This window comes from Emydura macquarii, unplaced genomic scaffold (assembly GCF_026122565.2).
Source record: "Emydura macquarii macquarii isolate MOO-44397 ecotype Brisbane River unplaced genomic scaffold, CSIRO-AGI_Emac_v2 contig_1483, whole genome shotgun sequence".
Lineage (NCBI taxonomy): Eukaryota > Metazoa > Chordata > Testudines > Chelidae > Emydura > Emydura macquarii.
In genome coordinates, this window is record NW_027131620.1 from 15,099,357 (window position 1) to 15,126,042 (window position 26,686).

Here is a 26,686-nt window from a genome sequence, read left to right on the forward strand (position 1 = left end):
CTCATTTTCAAGTCTGGCTTTAACAATGGCTCCTTTGCTAGATTTGGGCAAGTCAAATAAGCTCACTGCTTCAGTTTTCCCATCTGTAGAAAGGGAATTATATCTACTGAACAGGAGGAGTTTGTGGATTAGTTAACGTTTTCCAAGTGGGTGTGCCAAGGAACAGAAATTACAGAAAGTTTATCACTAAACGAGGTAGAAGAGGTATGATGGATGCCACTATAGGTTATTGTCCTAGTTGCCCCTCTATAGAGGTGAAATCAAGTTCCTCTTAAATCAAATGGAAATGAGTTTCACGGCAGTTTTGTAATCCTTGTAAGACTTATCTAAATGACAACCGCACAATATATCATAATTGAGCACTGCTTTTTCAGATGCTCACAACTGGAACAGCAAGAGAGCTACAGGAAAGAATTGGGGTTCTTTGGCAGAACAGCAAGAGATAAGCTTGCCTAACATTTTTCACTATGCTAAACAATTTTATTAGTCTCTCATAAGGTCATTCTAATTCATACACTGTGGGCCAAAGTTTGATTATCAGTTTTAAACAGATGTAACTCCATTCCTTTAAAAAAATGTATTGCAAGTATATACCAGTGTAACAAACTCAATCAACCTGTGGCACATAATAGTTTAGTGTCCTGTGGGCTGTAAACACTTTGGTCTAATTTTGGTTCATGGGTTTAGTGTGCAGTGGGGTGGTGGCCTGTGTTAAACATGAGGTTAGATGATCCAGTGGTCCCCTCTCACTTTAAATGCTACGATGCATGTATGGATACATTGTGGTTTAAAATAAAAGGCATGTAAAAGTACCTTCTGTGTCTGAGCTTTGGATGCCAAAGATGTTACAAGGTAAATGGCTGCATCTTTATGCTTCCAGTTAACAGATGGATTCTTTGCATATTCTTGCAGCATGGAATTAACATAGCCAGAGAAGATCCCTGTTACAGGTCCTTCAAAAAACTTGCATAAGCCTCGTACTAGATCACAGGCTGCTCTGCGTCTGGTATCAATATCTGTATAAAAAAGAAAATAGATTATTTGGATAGGAAAGAATGAATGGGTCTAGGTCACATGCCTACCTAATGCAGTTTATACTAATTACCAACAACTGTTGCCATGTACAGTATTAAGAGTAAATAAAATATTTCACTTATTAACATATGCAGAAGATTTAAGTAGTAGATGAACAGAGTGTTAAACAATATTCTAGAAAATAGGTGAAGATATGTAACACTCTTGATAGCATGCACTCCCGATTTACTGCCTAATTAATAATTTTTGACAGACATACAAGGAGTTTTCTTTTTTTTATCATAATCTTCTCTTTACCCTTACAATAAAGTGCCTGGGCTATTAAATCTGCATTACAATTTTGTAAAACTTCCTTTTTGTTTCCAGAAGAGGAAATATACACACTAGAGTTTATTCTAGAGAAACTAGAGAGATGAAATTAGCTTTTAAAAATGGATTATAAATTTAAGGTTTCCAACTGGATAACACAAGTACCAAGTCATGACCTGCTTTCCATAACTGTTTGCAGTTTATTTGCCAACTGGTCTCCAACATAATATAACGGAGGTAAGGGAAATCAGAACGAGCGACCAGATTCAGATGCAACAGGTTGTCTTCCTGATGCCCCAAGTAGCCTCAAACCTCATGTAAAATGTAAACAGTTGCCTAAATTTTGTAAGAGTGATCTGCTACATCATAAGAAGTCTCTCGGTCTTAGGACCAACATGGCTACAAAACCACTGCATACTATGTCATGGAATTTCAGGATCATCATGAATAAATGCCAATAGTGGAGGCAGTGTTGCTTAGTAGATAAGAGCTCTGGACTGGGGGTATGTTTTCACTGATGGTGGCAAATTCACAGCCATCAGATCGATCTAACCGGATCGATTGAGTGGCAGTGAAGACCTGCTCAATCGATTTGGAAGAAGTCGATTCAATTAAACCACCTCCTCAAAAGACGTAGCACTGTGTTGATGGGTTTTCAGTTCCCATCAGCACAGTGTAGTGGAGACGGTGCACAGAAGAGGATCTAGGAAGTCAACGTAAATTACACGTTACTCTGTGTAGCTTGCGTAACTCCTGTTGACTGCTGCCGAATTTCCCCCTAAGTACAGACCAGGCCTCAGAAGATCTGGACTCTATTTCTGGCTCTGCCCCTGACCTGTAAGGTGACCATAGGCAAGACACTTCACCTCTATGCCAATTTCCCCATCTGTAATGTGAGGATAATGATACTGACCTCATTTGTAAGGCATTTTGAGATCAAATGGATGAAACGCACTACATAGGAGCTAGGTATTATTATTATTATTGTACATTTGAAATATGGCCAATTCCAGATAAGTGGTATTTAAAACTCTGCTATGTCTTTCAGTTGCAACACATTGATTTTCAACCACTCTCTTTCCTATCAGTCTATAAAAAACTGAAGAATTTTTTTGCATGACAGTCACCTTTCTCAAGATTTGGACAAAGCCTCTTATAAATTGATTTTAGAAAGGACTTTCCAAGTGTAAAAATAAAGATATATAAACTTCAGTAAACTGCTTCAGTTCTTTGGCATTATGTTTAAAAATGTAAAATATTCCCATTATAAATCTGTGGATTACCAGATCCTTCCAAATCCCTTCTTATATATTCTTCAGAATTATCTTCAAAAGCTTCTTCATCAGCAGCTGCAGAAAAAATAGATCATTTATGAGATTCACTAATGAAAACAATTATTTTTTTGGTTCATGGCAAAAAATTGAGATAATTTGTGTCAACATCTATGGTTTAAGAGTGTTCTGTGAAATTAATTAAGATCTCGCCCGCTATTACACAGCATATTGGGCTTGCTGCATCACAACTGACAATGTGCTTTAACAGACAAATGAAAATCCTTTTCTTTCACATTCGTGAGCTGTTGTACATTGGACGTAGAAAAGATGGGGCACACATTCAATATATCTTAAGTGTATATGAACCAAGAGGCTCTCAAACACATGCATTAGAAAAAAGGGAAACTTCCAATTGCTGCAATAAATTTTCATTACAAGTCAAGTCTTGCAGGTACCAGGACCAAAATGATTCAGAGGAGCCAGACAGATGAATCACTAAAGCTTGATTGGGTAAATTCTCCATGCTCCACCTGGTCACACTGCCTGAATTACTCTGGTGTTCGCTCTAAGTAATAGCTCAACTTGAAATGACAAGAGAAAGGACTGCCATCATTCCTTCCAAAACTGAGATTTTCATATATGATCATTTCCACAGCAACTCAACAGATTAGCATACTATTAGAGAGACTTGGTTTGACTCTTGTGCCAGGGTGCATAGGGCCCAGTCATGCAGTACATTAGTATGGAGGTAACAAAACCACCACTATACCCAAAACGAGAGTTCTGTGGCACTTTAAAGACTATGCAGATGCAGATCTGACGAAGTGAGCTGAGTCTCACGAAAGCTTATGCCTACAAAAATTAAATTTGTTAGTCTTTAAAGTGCCACAGAACTCTCGTTTTTGCTGTATACAGACTAACACAGCTACCCCTCTGGAACTATACCCAAAGTTATCCTTTATTGATCATAACTGCGACTAACATGTCTCGAAAAAAATTAGTTACCTCTAAATTCCATGTTGGGAACAATAACTTTTTCACAGATGCTTGTCAGGGTATTCTGATCTTCAAACAGATGTTTATAATGTGGTCTCTCACAAACTGAGGCCAGAAACTGGATTGCATTGCTTACCAACTAGAACATAAAATGGACCCATTTTTAGCACAATTGAACAGTTCATTCTAAAACTGGATGAAAAGATATAACAACTTACCAAGTCATATTTAACTTCCTGGCCTGTCGTGACCAACAAATTCCAGATCGCTGTGACAAAACGAGGCAGGTAAGGCTGGAATTCTTCATCATATTTTTGAGCGTATAAAGCAGCATTATCACAAATTTGGGATTTCAATAGCTCCAATAATCCAGCTTCCTCTTCATCCTCATAAAAAAAAAAAACTACAAACTCAAACATGGAATTTTCAACAGTAGTGAACAGTCAACTACCAAAATAAAAAAAGAGGGAAGTACTTTATAATGCTGTTGTACTGGTGCTTCCCAGGTCTAAATATAAGGAAATACAGGAATAAATGGTCAGTTCACAAAATGGAGAGAAGTAAATAGCGGGGTCCCCCTGAGAATCTGTACTGAGACCAGTGCTGTTCAACATATTCATAAATGACCTGGAAAAGAGGGTGAACAGTGAGGTGACAAAGTTTGCAGACAATACAAAATTATTCAACACAGTTAAGCCCAAAGCTGTTTATGAAGAGTTAGAGAGAGATCTCAGATACCTGGGCAACAAAACAGCAGATGAAATTTAATCTTGATAAATGCAAAGTAATTCACATTGGGAAAACAATCTCAATTATACATACAAAATGATGGGGTCTAAATTAGCTGTTACCACTCAAGAAAGATCTTGGGAGTCTTGACAAGTTTTCTGAAAACTGCTCAATGTGCAGTGGCAGGTCAAACAAGCTAACAGAATGTTAGGAACCATTAGGAAAGGGATAAATCAGACAAAAAGCATCACAATGCCACTATATAAATCTATTGTATGCATACACCTTAAATACTGCATGTAGTTCTGGTTACCCCTTCTCAAGAAAGATATATTAGAATTAGAAAAAGTACAGAGAAGGGCAATAAAAATGATTAGTATGGAACCGCTTCCATATGAGGACAGATTGAAAAGACTGGGACTGTTCATCTTGGAAAAAGAGGCGACTAAGGAGGGGATGTGATAGAGGTCTATAAAATTATGAATAGTGTGGAGACGGTGAATAAGGAAGTGTTATTTATCTCTTCACATAACACAAACGAGGGATCACCCAATTAAATTAACAAGCAACAGGTTTAAAACAAACAAAAGGAAATACTTCTTCACACAATGCACAATCAACTTGTGGAACTCATTGCCAGGGGATGTTGCGAAGGCCAAAACTATAAGAGGGTTCAAAAAAGAATTGGATAAGTTCATGGAGGACAGGCCCATCAATGGCTATTTGCATTCTGACCATCTTGGCTAACCCCTGCTCTGGATGTCCCTCAGCCTCCAACTGCCAGAGCTGGGACTAGACAACCGGTGATGGATCACTCAATTGCCCTGTTCCATTCATTTCCTCTGAAGTATCTGGCACCGGCCACTGTCAGAAGACTGGATACTAGGTTAGATGGACCATTGTTCTGATCCAGGTTGGCTATTCTTATGTTCTTATAAGGTAGAAATCAAAGTCCCATTTTCATGGAAGTATTATGAAGTCTGATGCTGGAACTCATTGGCTACAAAGCCACAACTTTAAAGATATAATTTCCTTAGTGTAAAGAGTTTGAAGTGGTTATGATGACATACTTTAAATGGTTTTGATCTGAACTAGAACTTTGCAAAGGATTGATTTACAAATATGGTGGGGGAAAAGATACCTTTAGTATGGTGAAATAAGTGGTTAAACAGTTATTGAACAGGGTTCAAAAGCTGCACCTCCTCAACACATTTTCCCTACGTTTCCCTAACGCAGTATTTTTAAAATGCTTTGGCTCCACCGAGTGGCAGAATACTGTACTCTCTCTCCATATTGGAAAACATTTGCAAATCAATTACTTTACTATTAAAAATTACGAATAAATGCAAGAACGCACACAAAATGGATTCAAGCTTTGAGAACTGGCTATTGCAGTATTTAAAAATTTATTATACATGTGAATAACTATAAAAAGATAACAATACTAGACAAGTCTCTACAATAAGTGTTAAACCAAAATACCCACAATGCCTCAGCGGCTTGCATAGCACAAAGGCCAATACTCTGTGCTTTCAATAAATTGAGACATGATAGTAATCCTCTAAGGCACACACTTCCCCGAGTTTACAAATTTTCAATGGTTTAACAACTCTGGGTAATATAGCTGAATAGTGTTCATGTGTATGATTATAATGAAGAGCTTTTTAATCAAATAATTGCAGAAAATGGTGTGCCTCAGAAGAACCTGTTCATTTGCACAGGCTCACTGGTGAATACAAATCTGGTATAGAGCTATCCATGCATTTTCCTGTGTGTAAATCAGACAATCTGGGCCCAAATGTTTCAAATAATGGGGCTCTCTACTTCCCTTAAGATATGTTCCCTGTTAGCAATTGTACAAATTCCCTTGGCGCCCACACAAAAGAAAACAGGATTTTCAGATAGTGCCAGACCTGAATTCTTAGTGATTCCTTCCCACTGAACAGATTTTAACAGTGGCAAATTTTATGGAATACTTACATCAGTCTGTAAAAGTTTGTTATCTAATGTCAAAAGACTATGAAAATTTGTCATCCAGGTTTCCATGTTATCTTCAAAAAATTCAGGAAGATCCTGTGAGAGGAAAAAAAGTATGAAACAAATGCACATTTGAAGTTCATTCCTTCTTATACTAGTTTGATAATTTTATACAGTTTACTGTCCACTGTTCATTAATGAAATATCTTCTCAAAAAGGACAATTGTACAAGACCGAATAGAAGCTATCGTGTGAAGCCTCTAACTTTGGTATTTGTTTGTATCCTGTATACATGGAACAATTTTACCAAAAAATGAATAATGCATGTACTATCAGACTCTACTTCAGGTGATGTTGGGAGCCATGAGGGAGGCTGAATTTTCTCCTCTGACTCCAACAGTCTAAGGAGGAAGTATATCACATTTAAAGAGTCTGTGCTCACACTAGGTGCTTTGCATTGAATAGAGACAGTCAGTCTGATTTTTAGTTTGTTTTTTAAAAGCTTGTTTTATACCTTTGCAATTCTATGGCAATGACAAAATAATGAAATTATGCTGCTATCACAATAAACTTAAAGTTAATAAAATCCCTTATTTGATTTGCTTGAAACTGTTTACAACTATTTTCTGTTAACCCTTATTAGACATGCAAAATTGTTTCCCAGGTGTCAATCTATCTCCACTGAATCTTTACCAGCACTATTGCTCTAGTAATTAAGATTGAACACTCCTACAAAAACAGAAAAGGCCCAAATTGACATTCTTGATGGTTTTAATTATCGTTTACATTAAAACAAACAACAAAAGCTCTTCAGGCCTCCTTTGTGCATCATAAATTCAGGTATTTGGGAGTCTTTTAGGATTCACCTGTAACTAGCTATCCTTGCACTCTTGCCTTTCTCATCTACTACTTACAGTTTAACTAGATCAGGAAGACAGACTAAAATTAGATATGGATTGACAATTATGTTAGCCCCCAACCTATGCCTATTCCCTAGTGTTGGCATAGGTTAACGCTTTTTACCTTGACCAGATAACATGCCCCAGAGAGGGCCTTAAATGGATTTTACAACTAAAAGCATAACAGCTTTGACTCTGTCAGAGCAAACTCAGTAACTAGAAACAAGTTAAGATTCACCTGAAAATTCAAACTGTAGAACAATTTTGCGATCAGAATTAGAGAAGAGAAGAGAACCTTCAAAGCACTGGCATCATTTGCATGTGTACTGCAAAGTTCAATGGTGGCCTAGAAAATAAGGAAGGATTTACAGGAAACATGAACAGAAGATATATTTATTAGGTATATGGCAAATACCATGTAATTTACAATTTTATTGACAGCACATTCCATAGTACTGATAACTTCAGTTCAGTCATCCTGATTTCAGTTTAAAATTTAGTATATTTCTAAACAATTATTTCTAAATAACTTGCATTCCATAACAATTCATAAGTAAGTCAATTTAAAGTGTTAAATCATCCCTAAAAGAAGCTCAAAAAACTCTCAAAAATAATCCTGTACCTTAAAGAGATTTGTCAAGGGCAGTGCAAAGGCATCAAGGACAAGTTTGATTTCTGTCCACAGTTCATTTGATTTAAACTCATGGCGGTACCTGGCAAACGAAGGTAGGGGAGGGAAAAAATGGTCATAGCACTTCATTCCTATTTAACTTGCATCTAATTATTTATAAGGAATTCTGAACCTTGAAACAAAACCATTCAAACAAATGGAAGAACTAAATGCTACAATTAAAACTGTCCATGTAAGCTATGAAATTCAATAACCACTTAAAAAAAGCTACCAATCATTATAAAGTCAGTAACTTCAATTAGAAGCCACAACCAATTAATACAACCATGAAATTCAATTTAATAAGCAGAGTACATTGTACATTTTAGTAGAAATTCTGAAATCCACACACTAATCTCTAACTACCTTTTAAATAAGGAGTGCGCAGTGCGAAGGACTCCATTAATGACATGGAAATCTCCACTCTGAAAACGATTCACCATTTCTGTCAGCAGGTCTGGCCATTTTTGAGGGAAGTCTTCCCTGCCAATAATGCTAATGGCATCACTTAACTGGAAAGGAAAGTTAACCATTATATCATACCAGTTATATGCTGTGATCAGTACTTTACATACTACAATGATTGACACATGACAAATACCTAGATGTTCACTCATTTATTAAACTAGTCAGATTGAGAGGGATCACAAGCTAAACAGGAAAACATTTGTTTTATCCACTTGCTCTCATTCAGAGAGAGAGAGATTATATATGATTGTAAGCACTTTGGGAGAAGGACCATCTTTTTAACATGTATGTATAGTGCTCAGAACAAGGCTCTGATCCCCCCTCCCCATCAGGACTTTTAGGCATTACAACATTCTGAAGGTTTCAGTGAAGCAATCTAAAAAAACTCACTTCATTCTATCATCTTACCTGTTTTTGAATTTGTTCTGGACTGCTAAGCATCAAGTGTACTATATTGGCTTTAATGGCTATCCTGTCTGCGTCACATATTTTGTTTGGTTCATCTTCAATCTAAAAGTAAAACATTAGTTAACTCATAGATACATACATTACACCTCTGTGCAATGAAAGGAAAAAATCTAAGCGTTTGTCAATGTCTATTTTTAATGTTATACCTCTGCCTATGCTGGAACTATAATGGCAATCTCTGCAGATAAACCAAGAAAATTAAATGCTTCTATAAAATTAAAGACCAAACTTTCTCCTTCAGAATTACTGGTTTGAAGAGGCTGATCAACCACCTCAAAATAGACACCTATATGTGAATTTGAATGAAATTAAGGTATTTCTTTGGATGGATGAAGTTAATTTGGAATCCAGTGAACTTCAAAAAAATGAGTAAGTAATTTCAAAGCACTAACATACACAAAATAAAACTGAAAACGACTAGAGACTTTTTTTTTCTCTAATCTATGATTTCCAGTTATTGTTGCCTCCTTGGCTAGCAGTAGCAGAACTCAGGGCCTTAGAAGGTCAGTTTCCTATATGGAGCAAAGCTCAATGTATTTGTCTATTTACAAGATGCACAAATCCTGTTTCCTTAAACAAGACTTGTAACAAGCAGCACACGGGCATCCCCCTTTTACAGAAACCTCAGGAAAAGTAGCGCTCTTCCCTGTCTCCAAAAGCATCTTGGGCCTCTGGCTCTCTTCAGGGCCTATCAAGTCTAAAGTCTGGTCCACACTACAAAGTTATGTCAACATAAGCCACCTTGCATCAACTTAGATGAACATGTGTCCACACTTAAATTTTGTCTCCCACCAATGTAAGCTCTCCATTATGCTGACATAGTAACACCACCTCCTCTAGTAGCATTGAGCCATGGTCGATGTATTGAGGTCGACGCAGAGTGAACGTAGACACTGCATTACCTATGTTGACCCTAACAGTCCTCCAGTAGCTGTCCCACACTACCTGACACTGACTATTCTGGTCACAATTGTGAACTCCACTGTCCAGGCAACACAGAGAATGGAAACCCCCACACTTAAAACCTCACAAATTTTTGAAATGCCTTTTCCTGATAGTTGTGCTCACCAAGATGGACAATCAGCTTTTCAAAATTGTGTACAACTGCCAGGTCACTACATCAGCTATATGCTCCAGATGTGTAAGTTTCCAGTGTGATCAGCACTCACTTCTCCACTATCAGTGAAGTTATCGTTCTTGTATCCTTGCGCTGGAGAGCTGGAGCAAGCTTGGCGCACAGACCCAGGAATGTGGCCTTGCACATCTGAACATTCTGCAGCCACTGCTCATCATCCCAAGTCTGCATTACAATGCGATCCCAGTCAATCAGTGCTCATTTCTCAGGCCCAGAAGCAGCACTCCACCATTTGCAGCTGCTCCATGTATACCACCAACAATCTCGAACTAGTTCTCACTATGTCCCACAGCAAACTGCTCTCCAGGAAATTGTTATAGTCTCTGCAGCTCTGCAAATATTGGAAGATCATGTGTCCTGTGCTTGCAATACTCATGACAATAATGCAGAGCTGTGCAGGCTCCAGGCTTCTGTTAGATGGTGGATAGCAATAAGTTCCATGTGGGTTCACAGGATTTTCAAAACAGGTATGAAAATTATGGGATAGAGATGGCATTATGGGATGGAGAAAGTTACATGATGGGAACTTGAACCCCTCAGTCCCAATTGCCCTTGCACGAATCATTTCCACCCCACAATGCAATACCAAAACTTCCCAAAACACAGAGCACTGAATGGTGGGGAGTTACACTCTGGAATACCTACCCATGGCACCCCGCACTGTGCATCGAAACAAGTATTCCTGGCACATACTTGGAGCGCTGACACAAGGAGCCCAATGTGCACATACACAAGTGATAAACTAACTGACAGCTTTATGCAAACATAACTTGCGTCGGCAAAAGTTTGTAGTGTAGACATGATCTAAGTGCTTGGCTCGGTTCCCTTTATCCTCCTCCAGGCCTTGAGCTTTATACCTAGGAGATACCTAGTCCAAGGCTGCTCACTAAAACCACATGGCCTAGAAAGGTAAACCTTTTTCTGTGCAGCTGCTCTGCAACACAAGTGAATCTCAGTGCTTCAACTGCCAGACAAAAGGAGTGCTTGAACCCACACTGTATCCTTAATGACACTTTCTAATGAACAAACCATTAGTACCTTTTTTTATAACTATGTTATAATGACAACAGCAAATAAAACATTTCATGTAGAAGTGTGATTCGACAGTGTCTGTTTAAACTGTAAGAGACACCAAAGGCCTAAAATTCTACATCACTAATAAAGTCATCCCATTTGTAATGGGAAATTCACATTCTGAATTAACAGCTAGTTTGCATGAATTTGAAAGTACTTTTTTCAGCATTATAAAATTTATACATTGGAGATTTTCAAAGACACAAACAGCAGTTAGGCATCTAATTTCCATTAACTTCCAGGGGGAATTCAACATTTAGCTGCCATGTGTACCTATGAAAATCTCCTCACATTGTCAGGGTTGATAGGTCCCAAATGTATACCTTTCATCCATAAATTAAATTTCACTAGAGCTGAATATTTTGAACAAAGAATGTTCCACGATCTCCAAAATAAGGAGAATAATTTTAAGTTCCAACATCTCCATAAGTGAGAGACTAAATTGATATAATGCCCAAGTATAGGCACTCTTTAAATCAGTTTAGCTTAAGTAAATTACAACCTGACCTAAACTAAACTGATTTAAAGAGTGTCTTGCAGTTGTACTGGTTTAATCTAATTTGGTTTAAAAAAAAAAAAAAATCAAAAAACAATCACACCTTTAGTAGAAATGAGGCAACTGTGTTTAGACCAGGCTTGCACTATCCTTTTCTGTTATTTTTTGCAGAAATGTGAATGACAAATACATATATTCTTCCTTCATCATTTCATTATCCAATTCTATTGTTAGGATCCAGCAAAGGAGTGAAATTAACAAGAATCCTACTGTCTTCTCTCAGGCTTCAAGAACTCAAATATTGTCAGTTCCTATCCCCCGTCAATAAGTCAAGATCTGTACTTGTTTTCTGAATGATCCATCTATCAAAGCATGGGTATGCAAACATTCTCCATTATTACTGTTCACATAAGGGTAGTTTACTGTACATCAAAGGAGAGCTCATATAGGTTATCACAACTATTCACCAAAATACCTACAATTCTCCAGTTTCTTTTAATATAATTCTTGAAAGTTACAGAGGCACAGACTTTGATGACGTTATCTTGCGATTTCTCCAGCAGCGTTAAGAGTAACAATGGGTAATTCTGGTTTCCTTCAACTGATTCGAGAAACTTTTCCGCTGTAAGATAATATGCTAAATTTAACAAAAAATGTATTAGCTTTTACTGTCCTATCATTCTTCAAAATTGACTTAATAGAAAACAAGGCACCATTTAGTAATTAGACTAATATTTAATTAAAATGTCTCAAGAAGAGATGTAAATAGAATGCATTTTCATTTCAAAAATTTTAGCACCACTATTACTAAATATTTGTCAGTTTTTCCACTACAAACAAAAGCTTTGACTGCAGAGGAGGCTGTGGAAATATTGCATCCTCACCATTTCAAAAAAACCATGAACCCTCCAGCAAAAAGTTCTGGATTATTCTTAATTAGCATTAACCATGCTTGGGAACAGCATATTACTTCTTTTAATTGACAACAGTAGGAGGATAGACAAGAGAATATAAAACTGGAAAAAGAGGAGAAACGGAAGAGAAGGAAAACAGGGAGAGGAATTATAGATAGATTTCATTTATACACTGTCACAGGGCTCCTTCAAAGACTCAACTGCTTTGCAAACAAACCCAAAACAGTTTAATGTAGGAAAAAGATCACACACAAACTTCTGACTGCTTAAGCTGCCATTGAAGTGCTAAGCAGATACTAAGCTTTTCAGCCAAGGTCTATGCATTTTTAACCATTTTACCTGGACGCCGTATAGAAGGATCGGGATCTAGTGTCTTCTTTAGATATTCTGTTAAAGTCTGTAAATTGGCATCACTGAGCTCCATAACTGCAGAACCTAAAAATGCATCAAATATTTGGTTAAGAATTTAGAGTAAAAAATTATTTCTATGCAATTTATTCACCATCCCAACAAGATGTGTCTGAAATTATTTAGGATTTACATTTTCATTTGAAGCTGCAGAAAGTGCATTCATAACCCATATTACATCCAAGAAAAAGCTGATGTGAAATTAAACATACATCTAAAGCTGAAAGCATGACATTTTTCTCAATTATGTATGACTGCTAATACATTTTATTAGTTAGGCCTAAGTACCTAGAGAATTGCAGGCAGAATAGTTTTACATTTTCTAGAGAGTTGACTCTTGTTTAAAAGACACATTATCAGCATTTTCTTTTGTAAAGAATCTTCGGAATAAAATTCATACCCTATGAACAGCTGTTTCAAGCCAAACGTTACTCTTTCTTTCCGCTCACCATCCTACACATACTTCCAGGTTCACCTCGTGAGGTGTTACTTTCACAGCTTAGTTGAGATCATTCATTCAAGTGACAGTATCATCACTCAACCAGAGACAAGACATTTAAATTTTGTTCAAGCTCTTTTTCTCCCTCTCCTTTTCGCAGGTTGTTCTGTTTTTCTTTGCTGTTCCAAGTAGCACTTTTCCTACTGTTTAGGCAAAAATAAGCTTGGGCTTCTCTTCGGGGAGTCATCCTTGGATGTTTCCCTCCTCAAAAAGGAGATAATTGTAATTATTGCTACCAACTGCAGTACTTATCTGCTATGGAAGTGCTATGAAAACACAGACATGCACTCTTCCCCTGGAGGATCAGAAGATATTTCTGTAATCCAGACCAAAGTCTGGGTGTCACATTTTCATATTGATCACCAATTCTCAGCAGCTTTTATTTAACATATCTAAAAATGCATCCAACCTCCACCTCGTTGAGCTCATTGGTATGTACTTATGTACATTTTAAAGAGACAGGAACACCTCTGCAGTTTCATTTACCTTACTGTGAGCATGCATGCAAGTGACTATTGCCTATTGTAAAAGCATACAATCCTGCCCCAAAACTGAAAGGTCAGAGGCATCATTTTTCCCTGCAGTTTTCAGCTGACCTGACTATAATCACATTCACTAGCCCATATCAACTAAAAATCCTACTAAGAGATAATATCCAATATGAAAGTTTGCCAGCTCTACCTCTAAACACACTCATCCACCATAACTCATGGCAAAACAAATATTTGATGCACCCATAATAAAGTTATTTACTACAAGCAAGTATAATTTTGTGAGGGAATGAACCAATATACAAGTCATTCGGTTTATCTTTCAAGCCTGAATGAAGTTCACTGCTCATTAGACAAATGGACTGCAAGTACTGGTTAGGTAGAGCCTGGCCTTGTGTAAGCAAGCAGCTGTATAATATAGGTATTTTATACATACCCCATACTAATTAAACTCATTTCACTTGTAAATATGCAGACTTGAATACATGGCTGCAACAATAAGAAATGAACCCATAACATACATTTAGCCCCTTTCCCACAATTTCACCACAGATGGGATTTACAGGAGTTACAGGAATATTGCTGTATTTTCATCTTTATAACTTGTTTCCTCTATTTCCCACTTCACCCCAGATCTCATCTACTGCTTTTGTCCTTTTTCTGTTATAATCAAGAAATAAAAGACACTTTTGCCAAAAAATGCATTAGTTACTGAATTAAGATTCTATTCCCATCAGTCTCAATTTATTTGCTTTCTTAATAGAGATTTTCTTTTCTGAGAAACTGTCTATTGAAACAACTTTCACCTCAGATGACTATGCTTTCCTTCTCTGAGTTCAGAGGAGTAGCTTAGAATTTCAAAGTCCTTTTAGTTGCATCTGGCATGTCAGTCAAGACCTTGTCCTGTAGGGCCACTGGAAATCCCATCTCCCAGCCTCTCTTATTTCCACAAAGGTAAAATGGGCTTTTCTCCCTGGAGAGTTTACTATAAAGTAACAGAAAAACCTCAAACAGCAAGAAATTGAAGTCTGTCTTCACTGTCCCATTTTAGACTCTGGACTAAATCTTGCTTACCTTACCTAAGTAATCCCACGAAATGGGCCCATATGTACTTCAACTGAAGGACAATGATCCCGTTCACATGAGTATGGTGAACAGGTAGCTGTGGTGATATATCACCAGCAACACTTTTTTCCCTTTACATTAATACACACCAGAAAACCATAATAATGCATCTTCTTTAACAGACTGCAACTTAATCTAGAGTAAAAATGCTTTTGAGCTTTGACCCAAGCAAGTGTCCATGCTGACAGACACTAAAATAATTCACTCATTAAGGAGGGAGACAAATGAGAAAAAAAAGACACATTGCTTTTCTCCCCATTCCACTTTCATGGAACACTATAAATAACTTTTGAGAACGCTGCATTTCTGCTCTAAACTGTTATATCACTCATCAAGCAGGAGTTTCACTCCCAGGAATACTTATTTCCTTATTTTAGTGAAAAGATAGTAAGCTGAATATCTACTGACTAATCCACAATACTTTGGAAACAAGTATTAGCTGGGGTTTTACCTGAAGCAAGACAAAGTGAGGGCACAGTCCAGAGATAGCTAACAGCACTTCTTTCTATGATTTACTGCTTCAAAGGCCCATCTTCTCTGCAAACCAAAATACCTAAAAACCCACTGTCTGAGGGTGATGGAAGGGATTTTTCTATCAATGTAAATCGACCCCCTTAAAAAGCAGTAATTAGGCTGACAGAATTCTTCCATTAATCTAGACATACGTACACCAGGACTTAAATCAGGTTAACTACATTCCTCAGAAGCATGAATTTTTCACACTCCTCAACCAAGTAACTATGCCAACCTAAATTTTAGGTGTAGACCAGATGTGAGTTGCAGATTTCCATACATAGGAAGAGCATGATGCCTATACACACGGCAATAATGGCTGTCATGTTCTGGTACTTTTCTTTTCCCACAGCAGCTATCACACTCATTCTCTTCATCCGAACTTTCTCTCAAGATCATAAGTAACCACATTTACTTTAGGAGCAGAGTTCTTGTACCCACTTTATGTTGCAGTGAGCAGGCATAGGGTGGAGGAAAGAAAGGAGTTAAATACATGGAAGTGCACATATGTTAGTCACTACTCCTTCACCATCCACTTCAAAGTCCTTGCTTTTATTACAGTGACCAGAGAATTAAACACATGTAAAGATTACTCTTCCTTCCCACAAATTTTAGCTCATTTTCACATCTTAGCTTCTGTCTCTCCTTTCAACTGCAGCCTGTAACCAGGCACAGAGTTAAATTAGAACAAGGCCTGGGTGAACAGTCATACAGATATTCTACAGCAAAGGCCAGCACGTTTCCACACATACAGTGCTAGGAAATGAACCCAGCCCACATCCAGGGAGAAGAACCTGAATTGCCTCCCTTTGATAGTACTAACCAGTGAGTGTATAGTATGCGCGGCGGGGAGGGGGGAAAGCATGCAACACAACAGGAGAGGAAGAGACTCAGTGCACAGACTTCTGCAGCAAAGACTGAAAAGATCCCACTCACGTGGTGGGGCTTCCTCTGTTCCCCACAGTTACCACCCGGGCACTTCCAAAATGCTGCTGTGCAAACCAGCTCCTGTACACCTCTACCCATCACACCGCAGCAAAACCAGGCCGAGCGCGCGAGGCACAGAAGAGGGAGAAGCCCGTGAGGGAGAGCAGGACAGAGGCTGCCCCCTTTATCCGCTCCCTGCAGCGAGCGGAGGCCGGGGGCTGCAGCTGCCTCCTCGCACCAAGCTTGCGCCAGAAGGGCCGGGGAGACTGGGGTAGACTGGGTAGGAGTGAAGCACCGCCGCCCTCCGCCGCTACTGCTGCTGCTAAGTCGCGGGGCAGGTTCTGTCTACCACCAAGGGGGCGCCCTCCCTCCGCTCACAGTAACTCGCTACCCCCCCCAGACTGACAGCAGAGCGGGCCAATCACAGAGGACCTCTCCTTACTCCCACGGCCCAAGATTGGAACCAACGCTCGCAGGACGGGTGTGAAGCGAAGAAGGCGGGCTCAGGTGATCCCAGCAAGTTCAGCTACGCCTCCCGCTGGGCCGCGGGCCCAGAGCCCACCCCCAGGCCGGAATAAATAGAGGACCCGCGTGCAGGCAGCGGAGGGGATCTAGTCTACGAGCCTCTGCCGTAGGGCCCCTCCCCCACGCTAGACGCGCGGCTCATCCTCACCTGGAGGATCTCCCCAGCGGCGGCAGCTCAGAGAGCTCCGGCTCCGCTCCACATTCAAACCGCGGGGAGAGGGCGCGGCGGTAGCGGCGGCGGCGGCAGTAGCGACGACGGGATGAACGCATCACGCAGGGCGACGATACGCGCGAGGAGCTGAGCCAATCAGCAAAGCCTCAGCGGCTGCCGGCTTGGGCCAATGGCCGACATCTTCGCTCCTGGCCCTCAGGCAGCCAGGCCAATCGCCAGCTTCCTCCCACAATCCAGCCGGGCTTGGCTCAGCCGCGGCTGCGCAGCGCGCGCGCGGTGGCCTGGCCTGTCACTGACTTCGGCGGTGGCAGCGCCCGCTGTCCGCCCGCGGGAGGGGACCAAGCCAGGCCAACTGCCAATCTCTGCCCCTCGGCCTGGCCAGCAGTAGTTGCTCGCTACCCAGCCCCGCTCTCCCCCGGGCGGCCAGCTCCAGGAGTCCAGACAGCCGCCCAGGAGGAGCCTGGGCGGTGGATTTCTCGTCATTTGAGCGCCTCCGTAGTTCTGACATGACACGCCCCTCCCCCCCCCACGCGGAGCCAAAGCGGTCAGAAAAGCCTCAAATGGCACATGCTAAAATCTCCCGGTTTGTTGCCCTTGCCAGGTCAGCCAGTGCCACTTACCCCGCTCCTCAGTAGACCCTCGGGAAATCCTCCCTCCGCAACTCATTTCATCACCAGCTGCAGGAATCAAGGCGGAGTCGCCTCTCTGCTAAGCACCAGGCCCGCCAGAGCTCATCCACAACCTTCATTTTGGCCATCCAGCTTCAGGAATAACGGCATGACCTCTTCTTTGGTGGGGTTTTTGTTGTGGAAAGGTGATTACAGGTGTTTGTAAAGTCCATGCAATTCTTAAAAGGAAACTACCTTTTAGGTGATAGTATAGGCAGCCCACTGGGGCTCAAGGCCATTTCTTTGAACCTGCCACTGAGAGTAGCACGGTGCATGAGAGAATATCAGTTATTGGCCCAACTTCTGCTGGTGGGTGAGACAAGTTTTTGAGTTCACAGAGCTTTTTGTCAGATATGGGAAGCTTAGTGTCTCAGCTAAATACAAGGAGGAACAGATTATTTAGGTTAAGTTAACACATTTCAAGGGACCATTCAAGGTGAAATGGTCTGTTAAAACTCCTCCATGCATAGGGTGGATAGTGGGGAGGATGGTAGTGGGTTAGAGATTGTTATAAACCATAAGGCCAATGTCTCTTCAGTCCAGGCTGTTTAGTGTCTAACACCAATGAATTTTTGAAAGTGGGGGTAGGTTTCCTTTGCAGAGAACCACTAGGTCAGATATGATTGCTTTGTGAAACAGGTTCATGGACAGGTGATGTTTTTGTCTTATTTTGCTGTGAGAGTTCATTTGAGAGTATAAGTATTGTCTGGTTTCACTAACAGTTACTATTGGAGCATTTAGGGTACTGGAGGAAGTACGCTACATTGTGGTAGGCATATATATGTAGGACCCCTGCAGCCAAAGGCACACCAAAAGAGACTTCTGGCTGGGTATGGGCTATCTTAGACTCCTGAATACCTTTTCTCACCCCCTTCCACTACTGGAGCCTTTTCCCTGCCCCAGCCTTCCCCTAGAACAGCCAAGCAAAAGCAGGGGTAGTTTGGTGACCTTTGCCAAAAAGGAATTAATTTTAAACCTAATAAAAACTGGCACCTATAGAAATTCGATTACACCCAGCGTTTGGATATATACACCACTCTACTAATTTCATAGTTTCCTCAGGCATTCCTTACTACTAACCTTGGACAATAAACCCTATCTTAATCCATAACAGTATGGGGGGATTTATGTAAAGGTAAGATCATTCAATGCACTCCCCCCACTATGTTACTGACTCTAGACTAGTAGATGAAACAAATGCATGTAAGTGTGCAAAATATTACATTGATTTAAGAGTGCAGATTAATCTTCTCAAACATTTTGCCCAGGGTCATCATTTTTATGCAAATGGGAGGAGCTGAACACGCATGGTGAAAGGGTAGTTTGTGTTATACCCATTGTAGTTATTCTATTTCTCAACTCCCATTTGCATGAACTAATATTACCTTGTAGTTGCTGTTACACCTGTCATTTCCCCTGTGAAGGGCAGTTTCTCTTGACTCTCCAATTGTGGCCAAAAAAAAAAACAAAAAAAAAAAAACAAAACCATGATCTGTCAGCTCGTAGAAAAATAAGTCAACAGAAAACTAGACTGGCCATACTCAGCAGCTAGTAAAGAAATTCATATTCAGGCAAATTACATCAAATTAACAATTTCAGGGCTCCACCTCCCATGACATTGTGCAAACTAAACACAATTTGGATAGATTATGTCCTGTACATGGTGCTAATGCAAATCACTATAGTAGGAAAAATTTAAGACTATTGTAGATTTTTCTATAATTGCAGTGGTACGAAAAAGCATAGAAAAATCTCTACTAAACCCTAATTTAAAAACCCATACATCAATTACCATTAAGGAGATGATTCATGGAGGTCAGATTCCATGACCTTAATGGACCTCTGTGACTTCAACTTCAGCCCCTGTAGCTGTTGCAGCTGCTGGCAGTCATTCCTCACTGGCAGGGCTTGGACTGTTAGCCGCCCGCAAAGGTATTTTTAGTAATAAAGTCAGGGACAAATCCTGGGCTTCCATGAATTGTTTATAGCCTGGGACCTGTTCTAAAAATACCTATGACAAAATCTTAACCTTAAATCATAGTAAATAGTAAAATGACTCCCCTAATCATGGCAGCATACATAAAAACTTGTACTCCATTTGCTCATAGAAGAATTATAGGGAATTTACAATAATTAAATGGAATTCTGCCGGTGGCCACACACATTTAAACAAGAGATATGAATAATGGAGGACAATTCGGTATGTTCTTTTTAAGTTGCCACAGATGGAACTCCCTCAATGAAACTGCCATAATTTAAAGTTAGCACAGTGTTTCCTATATACACCATTACATTAGTGTTTAAGCAAGTCACTTTAACAGGACTGCATAGGCAACTTTATGCTGATAGCCAAGATGTATCTTGCATGTCTGCCTTCTCTGAAAATTTGTCGTGTTTTGTTTTTAAAAAAAGCACATTACCATAACTTCTATTGGTTTGTTACTCACCCTACACCAAATGCTTTGATGTTCAGAAGTTTGAGAAAATGAATGGTTACATCTCACAAACTAGATATACCACAAAATAGTTTCACGCAAATTTTAATCACTACATTAAAAATCACTTCACCTTTTTAAAACTTTATTGATTTACCACCTGATTAAAGCATGGATTATAACAGTATTATACACAATATTTTTTTATGTAGAAAACTTTACATAGTTTTTCATATTATATTATTTCTGCTATTCTCTCAAAAATGTATACATCCATCGGGCAAGGAATGCTTTTCGTTAAATTACGGATATTAAATGCACTTAAAATGGAGATCTTTAAGAAAGTAACTAGTAACTAATTTAGGCATTTTACATACATAAAACATACATTGTGCACAGAAAGTACATTTTGTTTGAAGTTGCAGAAGTGATTGAACAAAATTTAAAGACATTTTAAGTGAGCTGTACCTTAGAAAGCTTGTAAGTTTATTGCAGGTCAAAGATAATAAAAAGGAGATAGAATATTCTCTTTTAAATCATTCATCAAGATATCACTACCATAGATTTTTCTAGCTAGAGGAGTTGTACTAGATTGTTGTTCTGTCTGCATTTTAGAAGCTACAGAAATAAGTGAAATCACATGGAGAAAAAAACCCAAAGTTCAATATAATATTCCACTTGCAACATAACAAGCAACTGACGCACCAAGATGGGGGTAATTTTGATGGTTTTCCTAATCAGCAAACTAACAACTCTCCCACTGTCCACCCCTTTCAAAGGATCCCCATAAAAAGTAGTAACAAAAATCATAAAAACATGCAGATACTCCACATTTATACTATTAAATTATAAGACTGTCATTTGTTGCCTAACATCCTATGTTTAAAATACAATATCTGAATACCCTGTGTACTACACACAGAGGCCTAGATCCTCATCAGAATATGCTAGCATGGACCCTTGTTCCCGTGCACAGTCCCACTGAAGCCAATGAGACTTCACACAGGCAGTGGGAATTTGTGCTAGCAGACCCTGGTTCAGGATCAGAGTCAGAAGGTGATTACTCTTGAAGTTTTGACTGAGCATTCTTAGCTTTGTTATTATGATGTTCCTGGATTATGGCCTTTCCCAAGGTACAGAGAAGCAAACAGCTGGTGTGAAATCAAGGGCTTCAGACATTACATTTACTAATGCACCATTCTCTATATATTTAGTATGTACAATCAACTTTCAGAAACCTCTGAGACAGGAATAAGGCTGCTATAGTCCCTTTTCACCATATGCACTACATGGTAAAACTAGAATGTTTCAGATGCCATGTATGATCAAATACCAATTTTAACAGTTTATGAATAGCATATAGACCAGTAAAATCCTTTCATAAGGAATCAGTCTAAGGAAATAGTCACTCGACCCTAAGGCTGTGTTAAAGGCTCTCCAATGTTGATAAAGGCTTTTAATTTTATGATCTTGAATACCCATATATATGTATAAAGACATAGTAAAACCACTTCAAAACTATTTTATATTGGAAGAAAACCCATAATGCAACTGTTGTGAAAGAATTTGGAAAAAATAAGGAGCCTAATTCTTATAATTCAGATTTTCAGACATTAGTTATATTGCTTTCATGCTGCCTAATAGGGACAGACAGCATGCAACCTCAAAGGTAATGTTTTAACAGGAGACAGGACTAACGTCATATACTGCACATTCATTAACAGTGAGAGACATTCAAACATGAGAAATAAATTTTAAATAAATAATCCTATTTTCTTACTGTAGTTGATGAAATGATATAGTAGCAGAAAATAAGTGACTGCTACACTTCACAATGCCACATAAAGGATATATACTGATTACAAATGTAACAAGTTAGTTATATGCAACTACTTATTTTTCAGTCTTTATTCATGGTAAAATATAGCCATATATTCTTCTCTACTGAATTAATGTATATATTTCTTCTAATGTATACTTAGAGTAAAAAGCTATATCTGCCATTTACTTTTCTTTGGTAGAAAAATTAAAAAGACAAAATAAGGCAAGTCAAAACCTTAGAGCACTGCTGGCCAAAACAACACTGTTTCAACATCAAAACCTACATTAACATAAAGTAAGAGCACCATTCTGACTCTGAGGAAACCCACAATAAATTAATCCCAATCAAATCCAAAGCTTGGATTTTCCAATGCTATATTAACTTTGATTGCATTAGCGGGAAAATCTTTATTTACAAAGCAAAAAGCTAAGTACTAAAAAGACACAAATGTTTTATTTCATTCAATTAACACTTGTATAGTTCTTGTATGCAGATATGGATGGTTTGATAACACTTTTTCTACTTGCATCCTTAATACATTAAGGAAGGTGGTGACTTCCCCTTCCTGCCACCCCACCCCTACATAGAGTCTATACTGTCTTTAGAGTTAGGGATTTAAGTCACACTTGCAAATACAGATAATTCTGTGGTTCAGGTTCAATTCTGTTGTACTTCAGTTAAAACTGAAAATGCATCAGAGGAATTATTGTAACAAGAACACTAGTCTGGTCTTTGGAAAAAAAGAAATGGAAGTCACTTAGGCTAATAAAAGTGCAATGTTAAATCACAAGTTTGCCTCTTGGTTGCCTCCAATAAATAGAAATGTATGTATGTGCTTAAGTTTAAAAAACAACTAACTATAGCAGTCATGGTGGGAACTAGACTTCATTTTCCCAAGCGATACTGACAGAACTTGAAAAATTGAGGCATTAAAATAACCAACACCCACAAATCAGCAGTAAAGAGAGATGTCTTGATATGTATTAAAAAGAGATTACTTCTGACTAAATAGACATAATTGCTATTAAATATATATTCAAAAGGGAAAAGGTTAACAAACCAATGTCATTTTTACTTAATCTGTCCAGTGTACACTTTAAAGACTATCAAGTAAGTAACCCTATTCTTTTACCTGCTCCATAATCAGGCAAAATATAAAAGCCAATGAAGAATTTAAGATAGCCAACTCCTAATAATTGAAGATTTTTCTGAGCTCATTTGAGAATGTGTGTTAATATGTACTCCTGACACAAACAAAACCTTCCATGAAAGTTGATCTTGGAAGGGTAAACACTGCTACTAAAAGGGTTTTAAAATGGCTCTCTACATAACCTGTAGGAGGACAGCCTTTCCCCCAACTGGTGTAACTATAGCCAGGCCATAACAAACTAAAAGCACATTAACTGTTCTAGACATGTGCATACAAAGAAAAAATCCAGCATGATCTTTTGGTGGCCATTAGCCATTGCAACATATTTTATTATGAACATATGTGCCAACATCACAAGGCTATATACAACCATATTCAGTATTTCCAAGGGGAATAATCTCCATTGAGGAATCATTTCCAGCAGATTTATGGGAATTAGTTTGAAGGTACAAGACCAAACAATTGAAATAATTGATCTGCAGAATCTAAATCAATCATAAGAATGACTAGCACATCTTTAGACTTTACATCTATGTTAACTCTGTAGGCAACAACTTAAATAAAATCATTGAACTGCTGATAGCTATTTTTGTAGGGTGGGCAGAACAAAAATCTGTTTTTCCAAAGATGGCATCTTGATCCGGATGACCTGCTGCTCTCTTGTGTTACTGAGAGGTACCAATGACTTTTGTTCCTCCTCTTGAATCCATTCCTTTAATGTAGAATGACTTGTGATTAAACAGCAATGGCCAGTCTTACTTGGGTCTACCATGAAGGTGAATGGGTCCCAGTTGTCCGTAACTGCTCCTGTGGTATCCAGATTTTGAACACTACACCTATACGCAGGAAGAACTTCCGTAGCACAGCTCGGAGCTCAGGAATCAGGTCAAACTGCATGATTTCACAGAGGTACGGGTAGTAAGTTGAAGCATGCGCTTTAAACTTTTGTGGAAAAAGAATAAAATGACTTAATACAAGACAAAAATAAAAAGAAAGTTACTCCCATTACCTATAATTTACAACAGTAAAACTCAGGATTTGGCATGATGTTTTTCCCAGCGAAGACACGGAACTGTCACCAAATGCTCAAGCCACCACTAAAGCCAATTTCTTAACTCTGTAAAGCAGCAATATGACATTTCAGACAACGTGACAGTGCACTAGTTCAGTGCCAGGAATTTCCTATTGTGAGAACTATGTGTAATTAAGTAAAATATTGTACAATAAGATAAGGTTTAGTAAGTTCTGGCTTTATACTTATTTCTGACTATCAACACACTGATGTGGCAGCTGGTTTAAACAACTCTTCACGCAAAACTGGGCCTTTTGAAACCTTATCTGTGTGAACTACACTGCAGTGAGTACCAATAGCCCCACATTACTTCACCAGTCAACATCTGCATGGTCAACATCCTAGGGGATGCAGGAAATCCACGAGACTTTTGCATTTATAGATACAAAATTTCCTCTAATTGCAAAGCTAAACTATGTGGAACTAGTGTAACATGTGCAATGTAAAATCAAGTATCCTCATAACATTACTTTATGCATTTGTATGTAAAGCACCATGAATATTGATATTGGTGTGTAAATAATATTTCTCCACTACAACTTTGTGAATAAGTATGTTTCATTGACAGTCCCCTCTGTGCACGGTTGAGCATTTGCAACATAAATGAAAAAAATCCAGCATTCCAGCAAAGGAAGTTTACAACTTAGTTAATAAATATACTGAACGACAAGAGAATTCAGAAAACAGATTCCCTTTAGCAACAGTGAAGATAAGAGAGAGTATATTTGGATGCAAGTATAAATTATTACCTTTTCATCACTGATTTTAAGTGTTTTTGTTAAAAGCAACAACAGGAGATTGGTCCAGGCCTCTCTGTGGCTTTCTGAATTTACTGTGATAAAATAGGCCAGTGCTTCACTGCACACACTAGGAAAAAATTACACACATTAGAGCAGAAGGGCACAGCAAACAAAAGAAGTAAGTTTATATAAGTGTTTCCATCTGTAACAACAGTATTTTGTTTTTAAATGCGAGTTGCACTTTGAGCTCTTTTTTCCTATTTATATATCTAAGTTGGTAAAAAAAATCAAATTTGTTAACTTTAAACAAGCACACAAGTTGCTACTGACAACTAACTGGCATTGAGATTTGCTTTATATTCATGGTTCTCTACTGGCAAGATGGCTCAAGGTTTTCTCCCTCAATCTCTTTCCATCCATGCTGAAATTTTTAAAATACATTACTATAGTAATCATTAAAGAGGTATCAGTTTGACAAACCCCGGAAGAGAAATCCTTTCCTGATCCTAAGAACAGGTATAGCAGTGTAAGATTTCCCCCTCCAAACGAGCATCGCTTTAACAAAAATCTTGTCAAGACCTCTTTTAGGGATGGAAGCAGAGCTCAATTTCCATGGCCTGATGAGTCCCTCTGCAAAGACTGCCAACAAGAGACACAATCAGTGCCATTTGTTGTGGTGCTTTCTGCTATGTTGACTACAAATGGATAGAGACCTCCTGTTACACACACTAAATTTAAGAAATCAACAAAAAGCCAATAGATAATGGTAACCAGATTGCTGCCAACCTCAGCTGGATTTGAACTGGCAACCTACAAGTTCTCCCCATACAGCCTCAACATCAATCCCCTGAGCCTCCAGTCAGCAGCAAGTCATCTTTAGGGCAAGGTTGAAGATGGTATCTATTAGCTCTTGTTGCCCAAAGTTTTAAACTGTGATGCAACAGATATCTGAAAAAGTTAATCAGAAATTAGGCTATATGATGACTGGTGCTCGCACCCTACCCATCCCTCCCCCCACTAGGGAGGTCTATCTGGCTACATGATATCCACTCAATGAACTTACTCCTGATTGCCAAAACCACTTTATTAGAGTAGTCCCTTTTCTAGCCTAAATCAATTTATGATCTGTCTGCTCAGCTACTTTGAATAGCAACATGTTTAGTACTGCACTAGCACCCAGAAGCCCTAATCAGGATCAAGGCCACACTGTGTAAGATGTTGGAAAAACAGTACAAGACAGTCCCTAGCCTAAAAGAGACTTTTTGAAGCCCAAGATTAATTAGGTGAAATACCATTCTTACTTTAGAAGTCGCCGTTGTATAGCATCCCAGGAATCTCTGCGGCTTTCATCAACGTACATTCGGAAGAGGATTCTCAAGCAACAAGCCAAGCTGCTGGTCTCTTGTTTTAAAAGATTGGGTTTTGACTTACCCTTGAATCCTAGAAATGAATTACAATTTGATACATTCATAAATGTTTATACATAGCTTAGAATTGGTAAAAAGCAAAATTAAATTTCAAGATACCAGCTAGGCAGACCAACTTATTGTAGTAATGCATAAATCATTTTAAGAGATAATTATGCAGAAATGTTTGAGACAACTATCCTACAGTCTGTTGACATAATATCTGAGGGACGCTCTCTCAGGGTTTGCCCTGGAGCCTCAAGTGGCATGTAAATCACTCAATTATGTA

General features: G+C 38.8%; 2 protein-coding genes across 2 annotated transcripts in view; both read right to left on the reverse strand.

Moving 5' to 3' along the window:
• The window catches only part of CSE1L (chromosome segregation 1 like), a 29,025-nt gene extending 11,549 nt beyond the window's left edge, over positions 1-17,476 (reverse strand). The window contains exons 1-12 of the mRNA XM_067554275.1: positions 17,081-17,476; positions 12,784-12,879; positions 12,010-12,152; positions 8,766-8,867; positions 8,256-8,401; positions 7,842-7,932; positions 7,458-7,565; positions 6,324-6,416; positions 3,833-4,000; positions 3,624-3,753; positions 2,628-2,693; positions 814-1,016 (exon numbers count right to left, since the gene is read on the reverse strand). Coding sequence (XP_067410376.1) covers positions 814-1,016; positions 2,628-2,693; positions 3,624-3,753; positions 3,833-4,000; positions 6,324-6,416; positions 7,458-7,565; positions 7,842-7,932; positions 8,256-8,401; positions 8,766-8,867; positions 12,010-12,152; positions 12,784-12,868 — 1,335 coding nt within the window. The 5' untranslated portion in view covers positions 12,869-12,879; positions 17,081-17,476. The remainder of the gene's footprint in view (positions 1-813; positions 1,017-2,627; positions 2,694-3,623; positions 3,754-3,832; positions 4,001-6,323; positions 6,417-7,457; positions 7,566-7,841; positions 7,933-8,255; positions 8,402-8,765; positions 8,868-12,009; positions 12,153-12,783; positions 12,880-17,080) is intronic.
• Positions 17,477-20,304: 2,828 nt separating this feature from the next.
• Positions 20,305-26,686, reverse strand: part of ARFGEF2 (ADP ribosylation factor guanine nucleotide exchange factor 2) — a 48,477-nt gene continuing 42,095 nt past the window's right edge. The window contains exons 37-39 of the mRNA XM_067554276.1: positions 26,293-26,431; positions 25,001-25,118; positions 20,305-24,121 (exon numbers count right to left, since the gene is read on the reverse strand). Coding sequence (XP_067410377.1) covers positions 23,945-24,121; positions 25,001-25,118; positions 26,293-26,431 — 434 coding nt within the window. The 3' untranslated portion in view covers positions 20,305-23,944. The remainder of the gene's footprint in view (positions 24,122-25,000; positions 25,119-26,292; positions 26,432-26,686) is intronic.